General features: G+C 37.2%; 1 protein-coding gene across 1 annotated transcript; it reads left to right on the plus strand.

Moving 5' to 3' along the window:
• Nucleotides 1-1116: 1116 nt before the first annotated feature.
• Nucleotides 1117-20064, plus strand: arl10 (ARF like GTPase 10). The gene is given in 4 exon segments (NM_001386236.2): nucleotides 1117-1288; nucleotides 4252-4426; nucleotides 11710-11885; nucleotides 17655-20064. Coding segments are annotated over 4 exon segments (657 nt in total). The 5' UTR covers nucleotides 1117-1150; the 3' UTR covers nucleotides 17823-20064.
• The last annotated feature ends 1150 nt before the right edge of the window (nucleotides 20065-21214 follow it).

Here is a 21214-nt window from a genome sequence, read left to right on the forward strand (position 1 = left end):
AGAGCTTCACGGAAAAGGCTGAGAATACTGATGCACATGTGATTTTACAGGTTTTTATTTTTAATAAATTAAAAATATATATTTTTTTCACTTTGTCATAATGGGGTATTGTGTGTAGAATCTTGAGAAAATAAAAACATTTAATCCATTTTAGAATAAGGCTGTAACAAAAAAAGTGGAAAAAGTGAAGCGCTATGAATACTTTCCGGATGCAGTGCATATTTGTCAGTACTTTTTTTATAAGTCAGCTCAACACCTTCTCCAATGTAATTTTGGGTTTACAACAGATAGAGAATTACAGCAAATATGATTTTTAATTTTCCTTTTCCTTTCTTTTTATAGAGATTTCAATGTGGTCATGTTATTGGCCCATAAACATTTCCTGCTTGTTATCAAACTATTTCATAACAGTAACAAAGGACAATTCAATCATAACTTACTGTTAAAACAGCTAAGCATAGCATTATTCATTAATATGTGGCTCCTTTTGGATTCTCGGAAGCTATAGAAATAAAAAAATGTAAAACAGGACATACTTTGGAACCACTGTTTTAGTTTACATCCCTCAAAATGGTCTGTATTTTATTTATTTAGGCCTGTTGGAAGTAACCTTATATATTGGCAGCATGTTTTTTCTTTTTATTAGTAAAAAAAAATACAAATTTTAAAACATTAAATAACAGTTGTAATGATTAAATAATAAATATAAATAAAACAAGTAATAAATCTGAATAAACTGTACATTTAACAATCAGCATCTATGGATAAAACAATAAAAATAAATAATAATCAGTAGATACAAATAATGATAATCAGATTATTTACATTTCTGTCTCTCTCTCAAAATTTGTTTATGAACCAAAAATGTCTCTTAGTAGCCTATACATCTTAGTTTTTAGTGCTTGGCATTCAAAATCAAATAGGCTACAATTTATCGCCAGTAAAGTTCAAGTAGTGCATTTTATGAACACAACACTAATCTGAGGGTTTCACGATGCTTTCTCCGCCCTTCGTCTGTCACCCGCTGGAGGGAAACCGGGCGCGTGTTTTTCAAAACAAGCCAGGGCGGATCACGTGCACGGGCCAGCAAAAGCAGCAGCTCTCTGTCTGTCGCGCGCGCGCGGCTCCGGCACTCGCTCCAGGTGCGCTCATGGTTGTCCTGCGTCATTTCTCCGTGGCGTTCAGCGCCGCGATGGCTGCGGTCGGGACAGCGCTGTTTATCGCGCTCAATCTCTTCTATAAGAGACGGGTTTGGACACCGGAGTCAGAGTACTTCACGTTCCGAGAGGTCAGTATGAAGCGAAAGAAATGGTTCCTGTTTTTGTTTCATGATTCCGCTTGTCGCTCGTGACTGATAGATAGGTGGAGACTCTGTCTGGGGAACTCTTCGTTACTGTACTGGAGGCTTACTGTAGGTTTGAGTTATATGTAATTATCTCGTAACATAGATAAAAGTAATTATTTGCTGTTATCTTAATCACTCCAGAACTTAATCAAGTTCCGTTTTTTGGTAGTGTAGCTATTTTTATTTATTTATTAGCACAGGGCTTCTGCAGGTTTCACCGAGTTAAATTAGACACTTTTAAGACATTTTGAGGACCATTATGAATGAAATTTTGGACCCATAAAGGGCTAAAGGCTAAGGAATTTTTCAAATGGCCCAGATGGAAAAGATTTATTTTGCTTTATAATTTAAAAAAAAATAATAATTTAATACATTTAATAATCAAATAATATATATTTTCTAAAAAATTAAATATTTTAGATTTTATTTCTTAGCAAAACATTTATTGTGTAAAAACAAGCAAACTCTAGATCCATGCAGTTTTTTCCAACATAAACTTATATAAATAAACTTGTAATAAACAAATAAACAAATGTTTTAAAAGTTTAAAAAACTATAATAATATAAATGTATGCACAAGTATTCTCAGCAGTAAATACATGGATCACTTTTAAACAAATGTTACTGTAAGGAAAATAAATAAACCAAAATGAAAAATAAAATATTAAATAAAAAGTTTAAAGTATCCTCAGCAGTAAATACATGGAGCACTTTTAAATAAAAGTTATTGTAAGGAAAATAATTAAACCGTTATGAAAAAGAGTAAAAAAATTAAATTACATATTAAATAAAATTAAATAAAAGGTTTAACGTTTTATTGAGATTTGGTAGCTATAAATGGACAAAGGAAAATTAAGACCTGTTTAAAAAAGATTTAAGACCTACAACACAATATTTCAGTAAATTTAAGAATTTTAAGGCCTAAAATTTGGATTTTGAGATTTAAGACATTTGAAGACTTTTTAAGACCCCTCAGAAATCCTGCAGCTGTTTTGACAAAAAATAAAAGCAGTTTTAAATTTTTTAAGCACCATTTTAAGCTATTTTTTTTAACTCTACAGAACAAATACAGTAACTTACCTAATTACCCTAACCTGCCTAGTTAACCTAATTAACCTAGTCAAGCCTTCAAATGTCACTTTAAGCTGTATTGAAGTGTCTTAAAAAATATCTAGTAAAATACTATTTACTGTCATCATGGCAAAGATAAAATAAATCAGTTATTAGAAATGAGTTATTATAACTATTATGTTTAGAAATGTGTTGAAGAAAATCTTCGTTAAACAGAAATTGGGGAAAAATAAACAGGGGGGCTAATAATTCTGACTTCTACTGTATGTTAGCATGTTTCTAGTATGGATCAGCATGTTTCTGCAAGGCGGTGGATCGAGTTTTGTAGGTGGTTGCTAAGGTGTTTCTAGGATGTTCTGAGTGGTTGCTAAGGTGTTGCTAGGCGGTTGCTATGGTGTTCTGAATGGTTGCTAGGTGGTTGCTAAAGCGTTACAAGGCGGTTGCGAGGTCTTCTGAGTGGTTGCTTTGCAGTTGTTATGGTGTTCCTAGGCTTTTGCTAAGGTGTTTCTAGGCGGTTGCTAAGGTGTTTTAAGTAGTATCTAAGCTGTTGCTAACATAAATTAACATGGTTCTAGTATGTATTAGCATGTTGCTGGCATGTTTCTACCATAAATTAGCATGTTGCTAGCATGTTTCTAGCATAATCAAGTTAAGTCAAGTTATAATCAAGTCTACTTATAATCAATAAGTTGTCAGTATGGATTGTTGTTGTTATCCAATGTAAAGTTAAGAGCAGTTTTTTTCATAATGGAAGTCTATGGGACAGTTGCGGGCGCTGTAAGTGCTTACTAGGGTATGGCTAGTAAGTTGACAGGTCATCAGTGTTTAACAGATTGGTAGTCTGAGGTAAATGAGCCCAAACTTAAGTCTGTATGACAGTCTGGGGTCGTTATGACAGTCGTTATGAGGTCACAAAGTTTGGTCCAATGTTAAGTCATTGGACTTTTCCGAATTTTCCAGGTCATATTTCAGAAAACCGCAAGTCGGATCTGTTAGAAAAGATATAGCAGCTTAATTCAGAATAGTTTGGAGGGTTGGAGTTAGTTTGGTGGTTGTAGTATAAACGGTCTAGGAGGAGATGCATTCTTAAAATAGTCTAAGAAGACAGAAGAATAATAGGTTTATGTAGTATAACAGTATGTTGGGTTTCTCAAGCCACCATATAACACCAATTTAAGTTTCTTTTTAAAGCATTGGCTATACATAACTCTAAGGTCATGGAAAATTATGTTACGATTTGGATTATATATATCATATCATAAAGCTGTGTTTATCAGGGTTATAAAGGTCCCAGATGAAATCATTCCATAAACACTGATCTCAAAATAACATCCTAAAACGTTTGTAGTGGATGTTTAATATTTAGTTACGCCCGGCTGTATAATATTTCAGTCAGCAGCCAAGACATTGATCTTAACCCGCTTAATCTTGCAAGGGATGCTCAGTTTTCAAAAAAACATATGATTAATTTGGGGAAAGGCTGTGAAATTGGTCAGAAAAGTTGGAAAACACAGAAACTCAATTGTGTGTGCCATAAAGGTCAACATCTAATGTGGGATTCTCAAAGATCAAAGCCAAAGATTTTGTAATTATTATTGGTGAATCATCAGCCATAAATCTATTGACTCAAACAAGTAGAACAGAAACAGGGGTCTGCCTGTTTGTTATTACATAACTAACAACCTAATTAATGATGGCACGGCTATTTGTACATGGAATTGCATAATTAATTCCTGCAGCATGCGCTCAAATCCCTGCACCACCATCTGGATAAACAGACTCTAAATCCTTGTTGTATTTCACTCCTTCCCATGAACGTGAATGTGTGTTTTCAGGAGGAAGAGGAGCGCAGTGAGAAGCAGGTGCTTGTTCTTGGCTTGGACGGCGCTGGTAAAAGCAGTGTTTTGCAGGGTTTGAGTGGAGCGGGCTACAGGAGGGGCTGCCGACCCACTCGCGGATTCAACTTCATCAGCCTAAACACACCTGCGTGCCAGCTGGACTTCCTGGAAAGTATGGACTGGTGCCATCAGCAGTTTTTCATATTCACTAGTTTGCATACCAAGGTGAAAAACAAGTATTCTTCAGAAAAGTGTAGCAGTTATACAAAAAAAAAAAAACATATTATACAAAATATATGGAGATTACGGTGTGTGATATTTATTGTCTATTTTAAAGGGGAATTACCAACCTACGTCACACGGGTTCAACCGTACATAGCGGTTGCAAAAAAAAAGACCGGTTGCAATAGCAAACATGTCGTGTTGTGCGGTAGGATGTCAAAATTGAAAGTCCAAAAATAGAGAACTTAAATTTTACCGTACACCACACTGCTTTTAATGCCAACCGCAGACGTCTTTGGCTAACAGCCATCATAGCTGAATGGAGTGAGGACCTAATTAAAAATGCTTGACCCTGCAGTTCTCATTTCATATCAGGTAAGTTCACGCTATGCTGAATCATACACATGACTTGATTATTGATTGATTGCAGCAATGATTTCAATGAAAAATTATTAAATTTGGATTAATTAAACTGCGGACACTGAATACTTAGATTCACAAGTTCACATACCCTGCCGTACAGGTGCAGTTCGCTGTCAGAATGCAGTTGTTTAGCTTATTGATGATTACCCGAGCCTTGTCCAGTTCCATCTTCTTACCTCGTCTTTGGCTAGGCAGAACCTCTGTTTTTAACACTACATAGTTTTGAATCTGGTAATCATGGAACATTATTTCTTGCACATGACCACAGAACAAAATTTTAGGCATTCTGAATGTTTACAAACTGGTAATTCGCCTATAGCAGGTGTGTCCAAACTCAGTCCTGGGGGCCTGTGTCCTGCATATTTTAGCTCCAACTTCCTTCAACACGCCTCCCTGGAAGTTTCTAGTATACCTTGAAAGAGCTTGATTAGCTGGTTCAATTGTGTTTAATTGGGGTTGGAATTAAAATATGCAGGACACTGGCCTTCCAGGAACTTGGGACACCAGTAGTTTGGACACCCCTGACCCATAGAGTATGCCTGACAAGACTGAGGAAGGAAAACAGAAATTAAGCAGAAATATTTGTTTTTCTTTTTCGAAGAATGTAAAATAAAAATAAAAAAAAAACTTTAAATTGATTAAAATATTTATCATATTTATTATTGAAATGAGTCCGAATCACCACTTGTCTGCAGGGTCTTAAGAAGTATTGAAAGTTGATAATCAATTTACAGAAATTTAAGGCCCTTAATGAAAATTAAAAAGTTTACAAATTTAATTAAAAGTTAAATTATATGGTAAAGTTTGAATCTGATTAGGAAATATTGGGACATAGATTGTGAAGATTGTGAAATTAGCTATGTTTCCATCCACCTATTTTTATGCTCATTTTGAATATGCGCTCTGCCACCCTGCAAAGGAAACTAATTTTGGCCGCTTGTATCCGAAAATGCGCATAAAAACATATGTGCATTACTAAGTAGGATAAACTTTTATTCGTTAAGAAAAGATGCAAATAGACTATGATGAAAAAACCTTTACTGAACAAATTCCAGTATGCAAATTAAAAAAGGTCATGTGATTTTTTTATAAGAAATCATGTAATGATAAAAATGTGTGTGCATGGATAAACCAGCAGTCTGAGCACACTGTAAACCAGGGGTGCTCAATCCTGTTCCTGGAAATCTACCTTCCTGTAGATTTCAGTTGCTGTTCAGGTCCTAATTAATTGGTTCAGGTGTGTTTGATCAGGGTGAGAGCTGTGTTTTGAAGGAAGGTAGATCTCCAGGAACAGGTTTGAGAAGCCCTGCTGTAAACCATCTGAAATTACGCCTTAACTATTTCAGAATTAGTGTGAATATATTATTAATAACCTCCAGAATCAGGAGCAGGAGAATCTGTGCTCCGCGACTGACGCCTTCAAACTCCACCACACATTCACTGCATGTTGGGATTGCCTTCTGAGCCGCAAGTCATTTAATAAATGAAGATTCAAGAGTTCACACTTAGCTGATGATTGATTATAAAGCTTCTTTGGCATGCTGTCCCGGAAGAAAGCTCTGAGCTCATAAGATTCTCGAGCCCGGGGCTCCTTCCTGTTAGCAAGGTGAGAGGGGAGTTTGAGCTCAGGTAGATCTCGAGAACTCCCCTGCTGTAGTAGCTAATGAACAGATAGTGATTGCTCTTAAGAGATAACTACTTACTTATGTCTACGGTGCCGATTTGGATTAGTCAAGTAACTTAAGTTGCATGTTTTTGGATGGTGGGAGGCAACTGGGGAACCCAGGGAAAACCCATGTGAGCAAAGGGAGAATGTGTAAACTCCGCTCAGAAACGTCGGCAGGCTTGGTAAGGACTAGAACCAGCAACGTTCTTGTTGTGAGGCAACAGTGCTAACCACTGGGCCACCGTGTCACCCATCTAAGAAAGGAGGAGGAGTAGGGGTGGAAGGGGGATTCTTCAAAACGAAGATGGCTGTCATATGGAACTTAGGGTATTTATAGCGACCTAGGAATCGTCTAAATGGTGATTCATTAATTGGATAATGCGGAACCAGCCACAAGCAATCATAAGCACGTGATTCTCTCGAAATTAGTTTAGAAATAAACTTCACAAAGACTGATGCAGCTTCTCCAAATGCAACAAATTCTGTTTTTACTGTTGATATTTTACTGTTGATATTTTTGCTTCCAGTTAATCAGGAAGTGATGATTTTATTTGCATGTCTTTAATGCGATATTCCAGTTTTGAGCATAAAGTTAATTCACATTTTTGGATGGAAACACAGCTACTGATAAACTCACGCTAGATTTGATGTCAGGCTGTTAACCCCAGAAACCCTGTTATTCCTGCTGTTCTATAGGCACCACCTGCTGGAAGAGATTTTTTTTATTCAGCATGTCTACTGTTTTAGTTTAGCGTGGATATTTTTTATGCAACATAATTTAAAAACTTTTAAAATGTTAAATTATTCAGCTAATCACTAACTGACTACACTATCGATGTTGAATCTTTGGCCCAATCCTAATTCTATTTTTGTACCCCTATTCCTTCCTCTTTCCCTTGGCTCTTGGAACAGAGTGTGAAGGGAAAGGGCTTTAAAAACACCCCTTAGAATTGGGACACCACTACAGCACCTGCACATCATCATATGTCCTAGCGATCTCTTGCTTCATATGAGATCAGACGATCGCGACTGCTGTAATGATTCCACTTGTGTAGTGGTTCTTTTTTAGTATTTATCTTCAAGAAATCACAGAAGGCAAATATAATGTGATCATAATGATCTAATGTGGAAATAAGATCGTAACTGTACTGTACATTTACACCGTGGCCATATTCATCAATGTAAACACACCAAAAACAACATTCACATAGCAGACACTGTAAAAAGCTCATTCCCAACCACTCCAGGGGTCTCAAACTCAATTCCTGGAGGGCCGAAGCCCTGCACAGTTTAGTTCCAACCGTGCTCCCACACACTTACCTTTAAGTTTCAAACAAGCCTGAAGGACTCAATTAGTTTGATCAGGTGTGTTTAATTAGAGTTGGAACTAAACTGTGCAAAGCTGCGGCCCTTTTGGAACTGAGTTTGACACCTGTGCACCTGACTTTTCTGACAGGGTATTCGAGTGTCATCGAGTGACAGAATTTTGTGGACTAATTAGGGATTATAGATAGCGAAATTTAGCGGGTTTTATTTTTGTGTTTTTTTTTTCTTTTTTAAAGCACTTCGGTAAAACACAAACGAGGTCCTGAATATAATAAAACATATTCTTGTTTGTTATAAAAATTCAGAATAATGACATAAAATACTAATTTGTGCATTTCTTTACTTCTGGGTGCAGCTATGCTGCCATTATGGCTGGTGTATTTTGAGAAATTTTCTTACCCCTTGGTTTCGAGTGTGGTCCTTAAAAATCTCTGTTCGAAGGGCTATATACCCCTTCCCCTCAGCCCTACACCTTAAAGCAGGGGTCACCAATCTCGGTCCTGAAGGGCCGGTGTCCGTGCAGGGTTTAGCTCCAGCTTGCCTCAACACACCTGCCTGGATGTTTCAAGTATACCTAGTAAGACCTTGATTAGCTTGTTCAGGTGTGTTTGATTAGGGTTGGAGCTAAAATCTGCAGGACACCGGCCCTCCAGTAACAAGAGAATTGGGAATTTGGGACACCCTTACCCTTTCATGTGAATGCGCAAAACGAGGGGTAGGGCTAAGGGGTAGAATTGTGATTGGGCCTTTGTGTGGATCATGATGAAAGGGCAATTGTTGCCTTTTAATATTAAAGGGCACCTATGATGAAAATAAATTTTTCAAAGCTGTTTGGACACATTAAGGCCCAATCCCAATTGTACACCTTATGTTTCTGGTTTCTGAAATTCTAAAACATTTAGAAATAGGTATTGCATTTGACCAATTTATGCTTTCTTACGATAAGCATTTAGCAGTTGCTAAAAGGTTTTTGCAAAACTTGGAGCAGCAGGGTTCATTCCTGAATTAATCTGCTTTTTGAATTATCATTTAAGACATCGGTTCACTGATTCCTTTAAAGATAAAGACTTGCTTATGTTCCATACTATATAGTAAGGAAGTATGTGATATTTGGAAGCATCCTTGCTAAAGGATTCTGCCATTTTGAGGGAAATTATTCAGTGAATCACTCATTTAAATAAGTAGTCACTGCAACCTGTTAGTTTTAGCTTCATAATTATTGCCAAGGTACTAGCACAAGAACAGGCTCAGTAAATATATGGATTTTTGTCAATCCGTACTTAATATGGAAACTATTTGCATGTTATTTCCATGGACATTTATCATACAGTACTTTAAGTATGTATTAATTGCAGTCTCTCAATTAAGATATGATAATACATCTTTCTGCATCATGTCATCAGTACATCACAGACATGCATTTATGCTAAACTTAAATAGGCATAAATGTAATTTCCAATGAAACTGTCATTTATTTACAAATCTGTAACTGGTGCTGGCCTGAGAGAGATGTGTTTATGTTTTAGTAAGCTGTATCTTTTCTAACTAATCAGACTTGTTTTTGCGAACAGCCCAAACAATAAAAAATCCCCTATACTTTCACAGAGAGTGTCAAAACGTTATACATCTACAGAATGTTAACCTACATTCACCCAGTAGGTACAAAGGTCTACTGTATCTGTTTAGCCATATCACTAGGAAAGTCAAGGAACTAGCTTAGTATATAAACAACATGTTAAATCATTCTAGCAACATGGTAAAACATGCTCAACAATGCTAGAAACATGCTCGCAAGGAGTTAAATGTTTACATTTTAAAGCATTGATAAAGGTGTCTGCTAAATACATAAATGTAAATGCTAAACATGTTAGCAACATAAACTATGTTAAATCATTCTAGCAACATAGTAAAACATGCTAGAAATGTGCTAGCAAAGAGTAAAATGTTAGTGGTTTAAAACACTGATAAAGAAAAGTGTAAGCAACATAAACAACATGTTAAATCATTCTGGCAACATGGTAATACATGTTAACAACATGCTAAAAATGCTAGAAAATGATAGCAATGAGTTAAATGTTAACATTTTAAAACATAGCTAAAGGAGCCTGCTAAATGCAAAACTGTAAATGCTAAATGTGTTAGCAACATAAACAATTTGTTAAATCATTCTAGCAACATAGTAAAACACGCTAACAACATGCTAAACAATGCTAGAAACGTGCTAGCAATGTTTACATTTTAAAAACATAAACAAAGGTGTCTGCTAAATGCATAAATGTAAATGCTAAACATGTTAGCAACATAAACAACATGTTAAATCATTCTAGCAACATGGTAAAACATGCTAAACAATGCTAGAAACATGCTAGCAATGAGAAAATGTTAACATTTTAAAAGATAGCTAAAGGAGCCTGCTAAATGCATAATTGTAAATGCTAATTGTGTTAGCATCATGAACAATGTTAAATCATTCTAGCAACATGGTAATACATGTTAACAACATGCTAAATAATGCTAGAAATGTGCTAGCAAGGAGTTAAATGTTTAAATTTTTAAAACATTGATAGGTGTCTGCTAAATGCATAAATGCAAATGCTAAACATGTTAGCAACATAAACAATATGTTAAATCATTCTTGCATCATGGTAAAACATGCTAACAACATGCTAACCAATGCTAGAAACTTGCTAGCAAGGTGTTTAATGTCAATGGTTTAAAACTGAATAAATGGTTCTGCTAAATGAATTATTGTAAAATGCTAAATGTGTTAGCAACATTCTAATTTGTGGTAAAAATGTGCAAACAATAGCCCCTTTCACACATACAGACCACATACAGACGGTTGTATGTGTGAACAGGTCCTTTTTGAAAATACCGGTAAATTCGTTCGGGCTATTTTCCGGAAAGAGAAGTTGTAACATTACCGGCAATTTGCCGGAATGCTGCGCTGTGTGAATACAGAAGGAAGATTCCCGTAATAAGCGTGTGCACGTCTAGAACGTGCTGACGTGAGACGCCTGCTTTAGCCAATCACAACAGTCAGACGCATTTACGTCCGCGCGGTTTGTGAGGATAAAAGCCTTTGAATATTTTTCCAGACACATTTAGCTGCTAGAAGTTAGTCAGATTACGTTTGTATGTTCTTCTTAATGCCAACTGTGTATATAATCATCGATGAGATGCTTATGATAAGCCGTTGTTTGTTTACCTTCAAGCTTTGCGTGCGCATATGAGCGCCTGCACACGCAGATAATATGAACATCTCGACATGCGAAAGTGATCCTGCGAAAGTTGTTCACAATATTGATCATCCACAGAGTTTGTAATTTAGTCAAATGTTTACAAATACAAGCGCAGCCGTTTAAAGCTCATTTGTGGTGAATGATGTCAGAATTTACCGGTATTTTGGAATGGATGTGTGAATGCTGTTTTCCGGAAAATTTCCGTAACGTCCTCGCCTGTGTGAACAGAGCTTTTTTCAATATACCGGTAAAGTCTTTCCGGAAATTTTCCAGAAATTTACCGGTATCACTGTGTGAAAGGGGCTAATGTTAGAAACAAACAGTACTATCTAGCCAAACATGCAGGTGTGTTAAGTAGCAGTCTATGAAAGTGTACACATTGAAGCACACTTATTACAGTTATATCTTTTCTACTAGCAGATATTTTTCAGGTTTGAAATACCCATCAAGTGCACTCATATGGGATATTTCAGTTTGTAGTCTTAAAGTGATAACAACAAAGAATGTTTATCAGTGTCTGTGGCAGTAATAGCATATCACACAGATTATTTTTGTTTCACTCATGTTTCCCATCAGTTGGAGGTGGTGAAGACTTGCGGATGTACTGGGCAGATTACCTAAGGAGAACAAACATCTTGGTGTATGTGGTGGACTCCTCTGATCGAAGTCGGCTTCCTCAGGCCAAAGATGAGCTCCACCGATTGCTCAAAGCAGAGACTGATCTTCCAGTTGTGGTCCTGGGAAACAAACAGGTGACCAAAAGCCTCAGTGTGGGGTTTGAACTCTGTGGAGTCGGAAAGGCTGCACATTGATTTCCTAGATCTTTAGCCACTGTGTTTTTGTTTCGTATTTAAAGGGATAGTTCACTCTATTTTGAGGAATGTTTTGACATTTGTGCTATCAAAGGGTTCCAAATACCCTGTTGACTTTATTGCAAGGATGAAAAGACATTTGGAAAAAAAAAATAACATTCAATAATTTATTATATACATGTACAGATGTTTGGGTTTTTATTGGGTATTTGTTATTAAAGTACTAGTTTATAGGTATGTAACGCTATTTGCAACACAAAATTACAACATAGTCAAAAGCTTTGTAAACATTTTGAGATTTATTTTAGCATCAGTTATGGTAAACCCAGAAGGTTTGAGCCATGATAATTATATATAATAATTAATTATATGTATGTATACAGTTTTATGCAAAAGTTTGGGCACCCCTCTGTGTATGCATAGTAATGTGCAATTTCTTTATAAGTGAAGATCAGTGAAATTACATTCGGTCTCTAGAGAAATCTATATAATGTCATGCTTTTAAGATAGAAATACATAGTGTAGCATTATTGAGATGTGTGAAATTAAATTGAAACTGAAAATAGGCTGTGCAAAAGTTTTGGGACCCTCTCTTTTGTGTGGATTTCAAAACCTGTAGTTACTTAGGCCCAATTCCAATTCTATTTTTGTACCCCTACCCTTTCCCCTTTTCCTTCCCTTTCCCCTGGGCCCTTAAAACAGAATGTGAAAGGGAAGTACAAATTTGCAGATCTTCTTACTTCCGGGTGCAGCTATTCTTTCGTTGTGGCTGGTGTATTCTGGGAAATTTTCTTACCCCTTGGTTTCAAGTGTGGTCCTGAAAAATCTTTGTTCGAAGGGATATCTACCCCTTCCCTTTAGCCCTATGCCTTCAAGCTAAAGATAATTAGGACAAGGGGAAGGGCTAAGGGGTAGAATTGGGATTGGGCCTTAATGCTGATTGATTATAACACAAAATTGATTTGACTGACTAAGGGTGCTTTCACACCTGTGAATCGATTCAGTTGTTCCGAAACAGAGATTACAATTGTTACATTGTTGCTCTTTGCTCTTGGAGCGGTTCGCTTTCACACTGTAATGTTTCTAAACGGACCAAAAGAGCTAAAACAAGTCACGTGCAAGTAAACTCTCCTCACATTGGTCAGAGTGTCAGGGTTTATTTTGCAGCGTCCCGCTAAGCTGTCAGGAGAGGTGGTGGTTTGGTGGTGATTGACAGGGTGCGCGCGGCGTGTCTGAGGAGAGACGCCGTAGGGAGGGGTGAGAAGGGTGCGCGACGATGCCTATTTGAGGACCGGGAGGGAGACGCAAGATTACAGTGAGATCATCACTCGTTTGCGGGCATCCGGAGATTCGCGAAACTTCCCGCCCTACTCATAATTCTCTCTTTATATAGCCGTAAGCCTATTACAAAAACACTGTGATATAACCGCGCTTGGATCGGATCACTTTTTCACCGCAATCGAACCGCTCCAGGGTTCGTTTCAATCACCTCATTCAAGCGATCTCGGAGCGATTACTTTGGCGTGGAACAGAGCGTGATTGCCCTGTTCACATATGCCAAACGAACCGCGCTAACTGGGCAAACGAGATACGTTCCGAAACAAAAGTGTAGGTGTGAAAGCACCCTTAGTGAATCTTAACAATCCTAACACAAGTGGAACTAATCATGAAAAAGGATATTTAAGATAGTTGATTGCTAGTTGTGCTTCTCCTTATTGTGAACCAGAAAATAGCAAAACAGGAACCTTAAAATAACTTTTCAATGACCTATTAACTAGGATAATTTACCAACATGAATTAGGAGAAAGCTATCACAAAAAGCTATCACAAAGACTTAAAGGCTCTATCTCCACAGTCAGAAATATAATAAGAAAATGGAAGGCCACAGGAACAGTTATTGTGAAGGAAAGATGTGGTAGGTCAAGAAAAATAGTTGTTTAAGGTATGCAAAGGCTCATCTGGACACACCTGAATCATTTCTGAAAAATATACTGTGGACAGAATGCCACAACCATAGGTGCTTTGGTGGAAAAAGATCACAGCATTCCAGGAGAAGAACATGATCCCTACTGTAAAATATGGTGGGGGATTCATCATGCTGTGCAGATATGTGGCAAGCACAGGTACTGGAAAGCTTGTCAGAGTTGAAGGTGGCATGGATTAAACCCAGTATCTGCAGATTCTGAAGAATAATGTTTAGTAATTAGTCAAGAGGCTGAAGTTACGGCAGGGTTTGATGTTTCAGCAGGACACTTACCTAAAGTTCTAGATCTACCAAGGAATTTATGCTCAGACATGATACAATGTTCTAGAATGGCCATTCCAGTCGCCAGACTTAAATATCATCGAAAATCCATGGATTGATTTAAAAAGGGCCTGACTGACTGGACTGGAGAACTTTTGCAAAGAAAAATGGTCCAAAATGCCTTCAGCAAAACTTCAGGGACTTATCCTTGGCTATAAAAACTGTCTACAGGCTGTTATTTCTGCAAAAGATGGCTCTACAAAAGATTGATGTCATTTTACTTTCTTGTCTTTTTTGTAATAATTTAAATTCCATTGCATCTGTTGATTAAATAAATGTTGTGTCAAAACTAAAATGTTGCCTTTTTCCTAGGGTGTAAAATAAATCCGAATGAAATTGCTTATTTGAAAGGCCAGCAGGCTATGGCTTGAAATTATTAAAATTTTCAAGGGTGTCCAAACTTCTGCATAAAACTGTATGTATTCAAGGGAAGGGTACAAATACTGAGGTTTTCACCCGCACCCACTCACAAATATACAAAAAAATAGCAAGAGAAAGAAGCATACACAGTAAGTTGACAAAAGTATATATATACTGGTATTTAAATCTGAGCAAGACTTGACGATATTAGTTGCTATACAATTATATTCCGAATTACGAAATAAAAATGATAACAATATACATTATTAACGGCACATATATGCATAAAGCAAAACTTTATTTATTAAAAGTGAAGCTGAAATGTAGCTTGGATCTTTCATTTGGCACAGATCCCATTTTATTCTATATTTGCGATGTAACATTTGGTTTCTGAACTATTACTGAAAAAATGTGTTTGGCAGCAGTAGTCTGGATAACTGGCATACACTGAAGACTTTTAGTTTGATGATAGACAGGCTGCGATTTCAAGTTAGCAATGGTATAAATGATATGTGTGTGCGTAAGGCTGTGATTGAATTTTTTTTCGTACAAAAGGAAACAGCTTAAAATACTCTGTAATTATGGCCGTACAGAAAAGAGTCCAAAGGGCACTTGCGATTGTGTATAGCCATGCTTCAAAGGTTTTTTAAGTTTGCCTACATTGAAACAAAACAGCAGTATTTCCAAATTAAAATGGGGATTTTATCATTTTTAAACGCCCCGATTTTCATTGGTTGAAGATGTCCGGTGGAACCAGAAAATATACTTTTTAAAATTGAAAACACAGTAGTAGGGGTGTTAACCTGATGTCCAGGCTAATTGTTTTCCATTTTAGTAATCCTGATCCAATGAATTGGCTCTATCACTCTCTTAGGGTTGCCAAGTCAGCGGAATTGAAATACTTTTATTCACTTGCGGCTTGTTGTTTTTTATTTCATGGGATAAAGTTTTGACATTGCATCAGTTCAATTTAGTGTAAATGATTGCATTGAAATATCTTACTCTATCAGATTTATTTTTTAATAATTATAAAAACTGTATTAGAATGATGAAACAAGAGTAAGTGCATTTATTTTGCTTATTTATTTTAACTGTATGGTAACATGTTAGCAGGGCTCTCTAGAATTGTTTGTTAAATTGTTGCTAAAGTGTTAGGACAAGTGTAGTTGTTAACTGTGAGGGTGGATTTAGGGTTGGGGTAGGTGTAGACCAGGGGTTTTCAAAGTGTGGGGCGCGCCTCCCCTGGGGGGCGCCAGAGCATGTCAGGGGAGGCGCGGGAAAAATATTATATAATAAAAATATAATTATTAAGTTTAATTATTATATTTATTTTTTGTTATATTTAAACGTTTTAATTAAACAAAGCTAAAAAAATAATACGTCAAAAATAAGAAAACCTTTTTTACCCAGAAGGTTTTGGGTTGGAGTAGATGTAGACATTAATAAATGTGAGGGTTGGGGTGTTTTTAGACATCAGTAACTGTGAGGGTTGGGATGAGTTTAGGTGTAGACGTTAATAACGGTGAGGGTTGGGGTGTTTGTAGACATCGGTAACTGTGAGGGTTGGGATTTGGGTTTAAGTAGGTATAGACATTAATAACTGTGAGGGTTGGGGTGTTTGTATACATCAGTAACTGTGAGGGTTGGGTTTTGGGTTGGAGTAGGTATAGACATAAATAACTGTAAGGGTTGGGGTGTTTATAGTCATCAGTAACTGTGAGGGTTGGGTTTTGGGTTGGAGTAGATGTAGACCAGGGGTCACCAACCCTGTTCCTGGAGAGCTACCTTCCTGCAGAATTCAGTCCCAACCCTGATCAAACACACCTGAACCAATTAATAGTACCTAAAGCAGCACTTGATAATTACAAACAGGTGTGTTTGGTCAGGGTTGCAACTGAAATGTGCAGGAAGGTAGCTCTCCAGGAACAGGGTTGGTGACCCCTGGTGTAGACGTTAATAACTGTGAGGGTTGGGGTGTTTGTAGACATCAGTAACTGTGAGGGTTGGGTTTTGGGTTGGGGTGAGTGTGGGTGTAGACGTTAATAACTGTGAGGGTTGGAGTGTTTGTAGACATCAGTAACTGTGAGGGTTGGGATGTTTATAGACATCAGTAACTGTGAGGGTTGGGTTGGAGTAGGTGTAGACGTTAATAACTGTGATGGTTGGGGTGTTTGTAGACATCAGTAACTGTGAGGATTGGGTTTTGGGTTGGAGTAGGTGTAGACGTTAATAACTGTGAGAGTTGGGGTGTTTGTAGACATCAGTACCTGTGAGAGTTGGGATTTGGGTTCGAGTAGGTATGGACATCAATAACTGTAAGGGTTGGGGTGTCTAGACACATCAGTAACTGTGAGGGTTGGGTTTTGGGTCGAAGTAGGTGTAGACGTTAATAACTGTAAGGGTTGGGGTGTTTGTAGACATCAGTAACTGTGAGGGTTGGGATTTGGGGTCGAGTAGGTATAGACATTAATAACTTTGAGGGTTGGGGTGTTTGTAGACATCAGTAACTGTGAGGGTTGGGATTTGGGGTCGAGTAGGTATAGACATTAATAACTTTGAGGGTTGGGGTGTTTATAGATATCAGTAACTGTGAGGGTTGGGGTGAGTGTAGGTATAGGGTTGGGATGTTTGTAGACTTAAGTAACTGTGAGGGTTGGGTTTTGGGTTGGGGTGAGTGTAGGTGTAGATGTCAATAACTGTGAGGGTTGTGGTGTTTGTAGACATCAGTAACTGTGAGGATTGGGTTTTGGGTTGGAGTAGGTGTAGACAATAATAACTGTGAGGGTTGGGGTGTTTGTAGACATCAGTAACTCTGAGGGTTGGGTTTAAAGTTGAGGTAGGTGTAGACATTAATAACTGTGAGGGTTGTTTAGGGTTGTGGTAGGTGTAGATGTTAATGTAATAAGTAATGTAATAATTAAAATGAATAATTCTCATTTCTAGCATCAGTTGCTATTGTGAGGATACACTCGCTTTGGGACCACTGGTTTATAGAACTAAACTGTGACACAAATTCATTGCCTGCATTCTATCTCTTCATGTAGGATAAGCCTGATGCTGTCAGTGTCCCGGAGCTGCGTGAGGCTCTTTCCTTGAGCTCAGTGGCTGATCAGAGGAAGCTCTTCCTACTGGCTGCTCAGTCGGGATCTGACGGATTAAGCAGAACCTGCAGCCTCCAAAAGATCCAGGACCTGCTTCTGAAGCTGGTGTGAAGCCAGGAGGAGTTGGCACCGATGTGCCAGAGAGGACTGGCAAAGGGATATTCAGTTCCGAGAAAAGCACTCCAAGAATCGAGCGGGAGATAAGATGTTTACGTCATGATAATGCCACTGTTGGGACTCAGAAGTTTTTTTTTTTTTTTATTAAAATGAGTCCTGTGCTCTTGATGGCATTATTGCTGCAAGTTACAATACAATGTCTCACTTGTTCTAACTTATCTATAATAGGATTATATTCAGAATTACAAAGTGTTACATTACACAATATGCTTTCTTTCTGCATGTGGAGTCATATTTCTAATAACAACGTGACATGTACTGCTGAATCACGCAAAGACACCGTTTGCTTAAAAACACACACTCTTATATATACAGTTAAAACCAGAAGTACATACACTGTATAAAAGGCACAAAACCATTTAAAAAAGTCAGATGTAAATGTGACTAAACCTCTTTTAGGTAAGTTAGGATTATCAGATTTGTTTCTGTTATGCTTAATAGCAGAATAATGAGAGATATATATTTTTGAGAAATTATTATAACTTTTCATGAAAGTCAAGTTTATATACAATAAGTTTATTATGTTTCTGAAGAAGCTCAGATGATGGTGTCAAGGTTTTGGAAGTTTCTGATCGGCTAATTTACAACATTTGAGTTAATTGGAGGCACAACTGTAGAATAGTATTTAAGGAAAACCTCAAACACACTGCTTCCTTTTGTGACAACATGGGAAAATCAACAAGCCAGAATCAACAAAAAAGCCAGATTACAGTTTGCTAAATTACACTGGGTATAAGAATAATTTTTGCAGTATGTCCTGTGGTCTGATGGAACTAAGATTGAACTGTTTGTCTATAATGACCAATGTTACATTTGGAGGACAAAGGGGAAAAATTACAAGCCTAGGAACACCATCCCAACTGTGAAGTATGGGGTGGCAGCATCATGTTGTGGCCCTATTTTGCTGCAGGAGGGACTGGTCCACTTCACAGCATAGATGTCATCATGAAGAAAGAACATTATGTAGAAATACTGAAGCAACGTCTGAAGACATCAGCCAGGAAATTAAAACTTGGCCATAAATGGGTCTTCCAAACAGACCATGACCCCAAGCATACTGCAGAATTAGTTAAAATGTGATTTAAGGACAACAGAGTGAATGTTTTGGAGTGGCCATCACAAAGCCCTGATCTCAATCCTATAGAAAATATGTGGGCAGAGTTAAAAAAGCTTGTGCGAGCAAGACAGCCTACAAATCTGACTCAGTTACACCAATTCTGTCAGGAGAAATGGGCCAAAATTCCTTCAAACTATTGTAAGAAGCTTGTGGAAGGATACCAAAAACATTTGAACAAAGTTAAACAGTTTTAAAACAAAGCTAAATAAATACCAAGGAAATGTATGTAAACTTTTGACTGTCTAGAAATTAATAGAAAATCCTCCCCCCTAAAAAATTCTCTCATTATTCTGCCATTTAGCAGATTTAATTCATTTAGGTAATCCTAACGGACCTAAAATAGTAAACATTTAGTATGATTTAAGACATTTTAAAAATAATACACATACATATTTATATATTTTGCTGGTTGTAACTAAACAAACATGCATAGCGTATGGCTCCAAATCGAGATCTTTCTCCCATTACTGGTATTATAATTGAGAATGTCTTTATTCATGACTAAAATGTGATATCAAAATGTGCATCAAAAGTATCCTCCCTAGATGCATTTAAAAAAATATCTAATGTATATTTAATTGAGCCAATTATCTACAGTTTCAATTGAAATTATTTATGTACATCATTGCAAAATATGTATTTATTACTTGTGTGCATAAACACACATACTTGAACATCTACATACACAAATTGAATAATGAATAAATAATTGGCAGATTGATTACACACACACACACACACACACACACACACACACACACACACACACACACACACACACAAGGACTTTATCTGTTCTGATTTACTATGTGGTTTATGAACAATAAGAATGTGTTTTTTGGTGAGAAAAGGACTTTCAGTGAGATTTACTAAAATCATAACACAACTATACTGTAAAACTTTTTACACATTTTCATATGTATCAAAAGCATTCTCTCCAGGTGAATTTTTAAAATGTTTATATATGCATCTTATTTATATAAAATTTAGCCAATTCCATCATATTTCAATAAAGATGACTTATTATGTACATGAAAAATAAACAGAATAATTAATAAATAATGGTTGATTGACTCATTAATATAAAAAATGTGGTTCCCTTCTGGTCTCGTCTGGTTGTTTGTTTCCGGATGCCTCCCTATACCTAGCTTCATCTCCTTTATCGATCTGGTCCATCTCCTTCATCATCGGCTGCAGTGGACTGTTCTTCTCTTATTCATTTCCTCATTTCGTCTGTGTCCTCCTTCTGTGACAGTTGTTTCAACTCATTTTAAATAAGTAGTTTGAACACTTTTTTGACTGTATTTAAGTTATACAAAGTTTAACTTAATATTTTAAATCAGTTTGATTGATGCAAGTTGAGATGACTGGAAAAGTTAATTTGATTCAGTTCAAAGATTTAAAGGGCCATGAAACCCCCTCGTTTCAGCAGGGTGTTTTCACACTTCTACTTAGGAAAAAGCCAGAAAAGTGGGCGTGTCCAGCTCTGTTTAGGGGGGAGTGTCGGTGGAATAAAAGAGGCACGGTGTGGGAGTGTCTATTTGGGCACGCGACTGTGTTTACATGGACATCTGTAGTCGAATTATTTGCCAAATTATTAAATGGTGGACTTTAACTGTCTTTCACTCAGAAAATTCATTCATGCCCCTCGCGACAAACAAGATATTTGATTCGAGGAACTGCTGTAAGCGTGTATTTTTCATGCAATGTTTGATACAGCACGGCGAATGAGAGAAAAAAAAACTCAGCATTTTCCGGAAACTTAGATGCACACGGCAGGTTGTGTCAGAAAGCCGCGCATGTTATTCTGGTCACAAAATGCGGTAAAAACCCTACACGAGGTTAAAGTTTGGTTGTGGTGCTAACATGTTTACACTCTGTGCAATAGTTTGTTCGATACGAAAAAACTGAATAAACAAAGAGCACTGGTCGCTCACTTACCAAATCTGTAGAGACAGGACAATCACCAGCAACTAGAGCCGCGTCTTTATTAAGAGGAGTCTACAAGCGAATCCGGATCTCAGCGTTTGCAGATGAGAACAGCTCTCAGGTAAACAATAATCCTCCTTAGACACATAAGTTATTGTTGTCGAGCATCGCGTACACTGTTAATCCACACGTGAGTCTGAGCTCTCACAGAGAGAAAATGAAAACAAAACTTAACTGCAGCAAACTATAAAAGCAACACTTCACGCTTGTTTTGCCAACA

This window comes from Danio rerio, chromosome 21 (genome assembly GCF_052040795.2).
Source record: "Danio rerio strain M-AB ecotype USA chromosome 21, GRCz13ab, whole genome shotgun sequence".
NCBI lineage: Eukaryota > Metazoa > Chordata > Actinopteri > Cypriniformes > Danionidae > Danio > Danio rerio.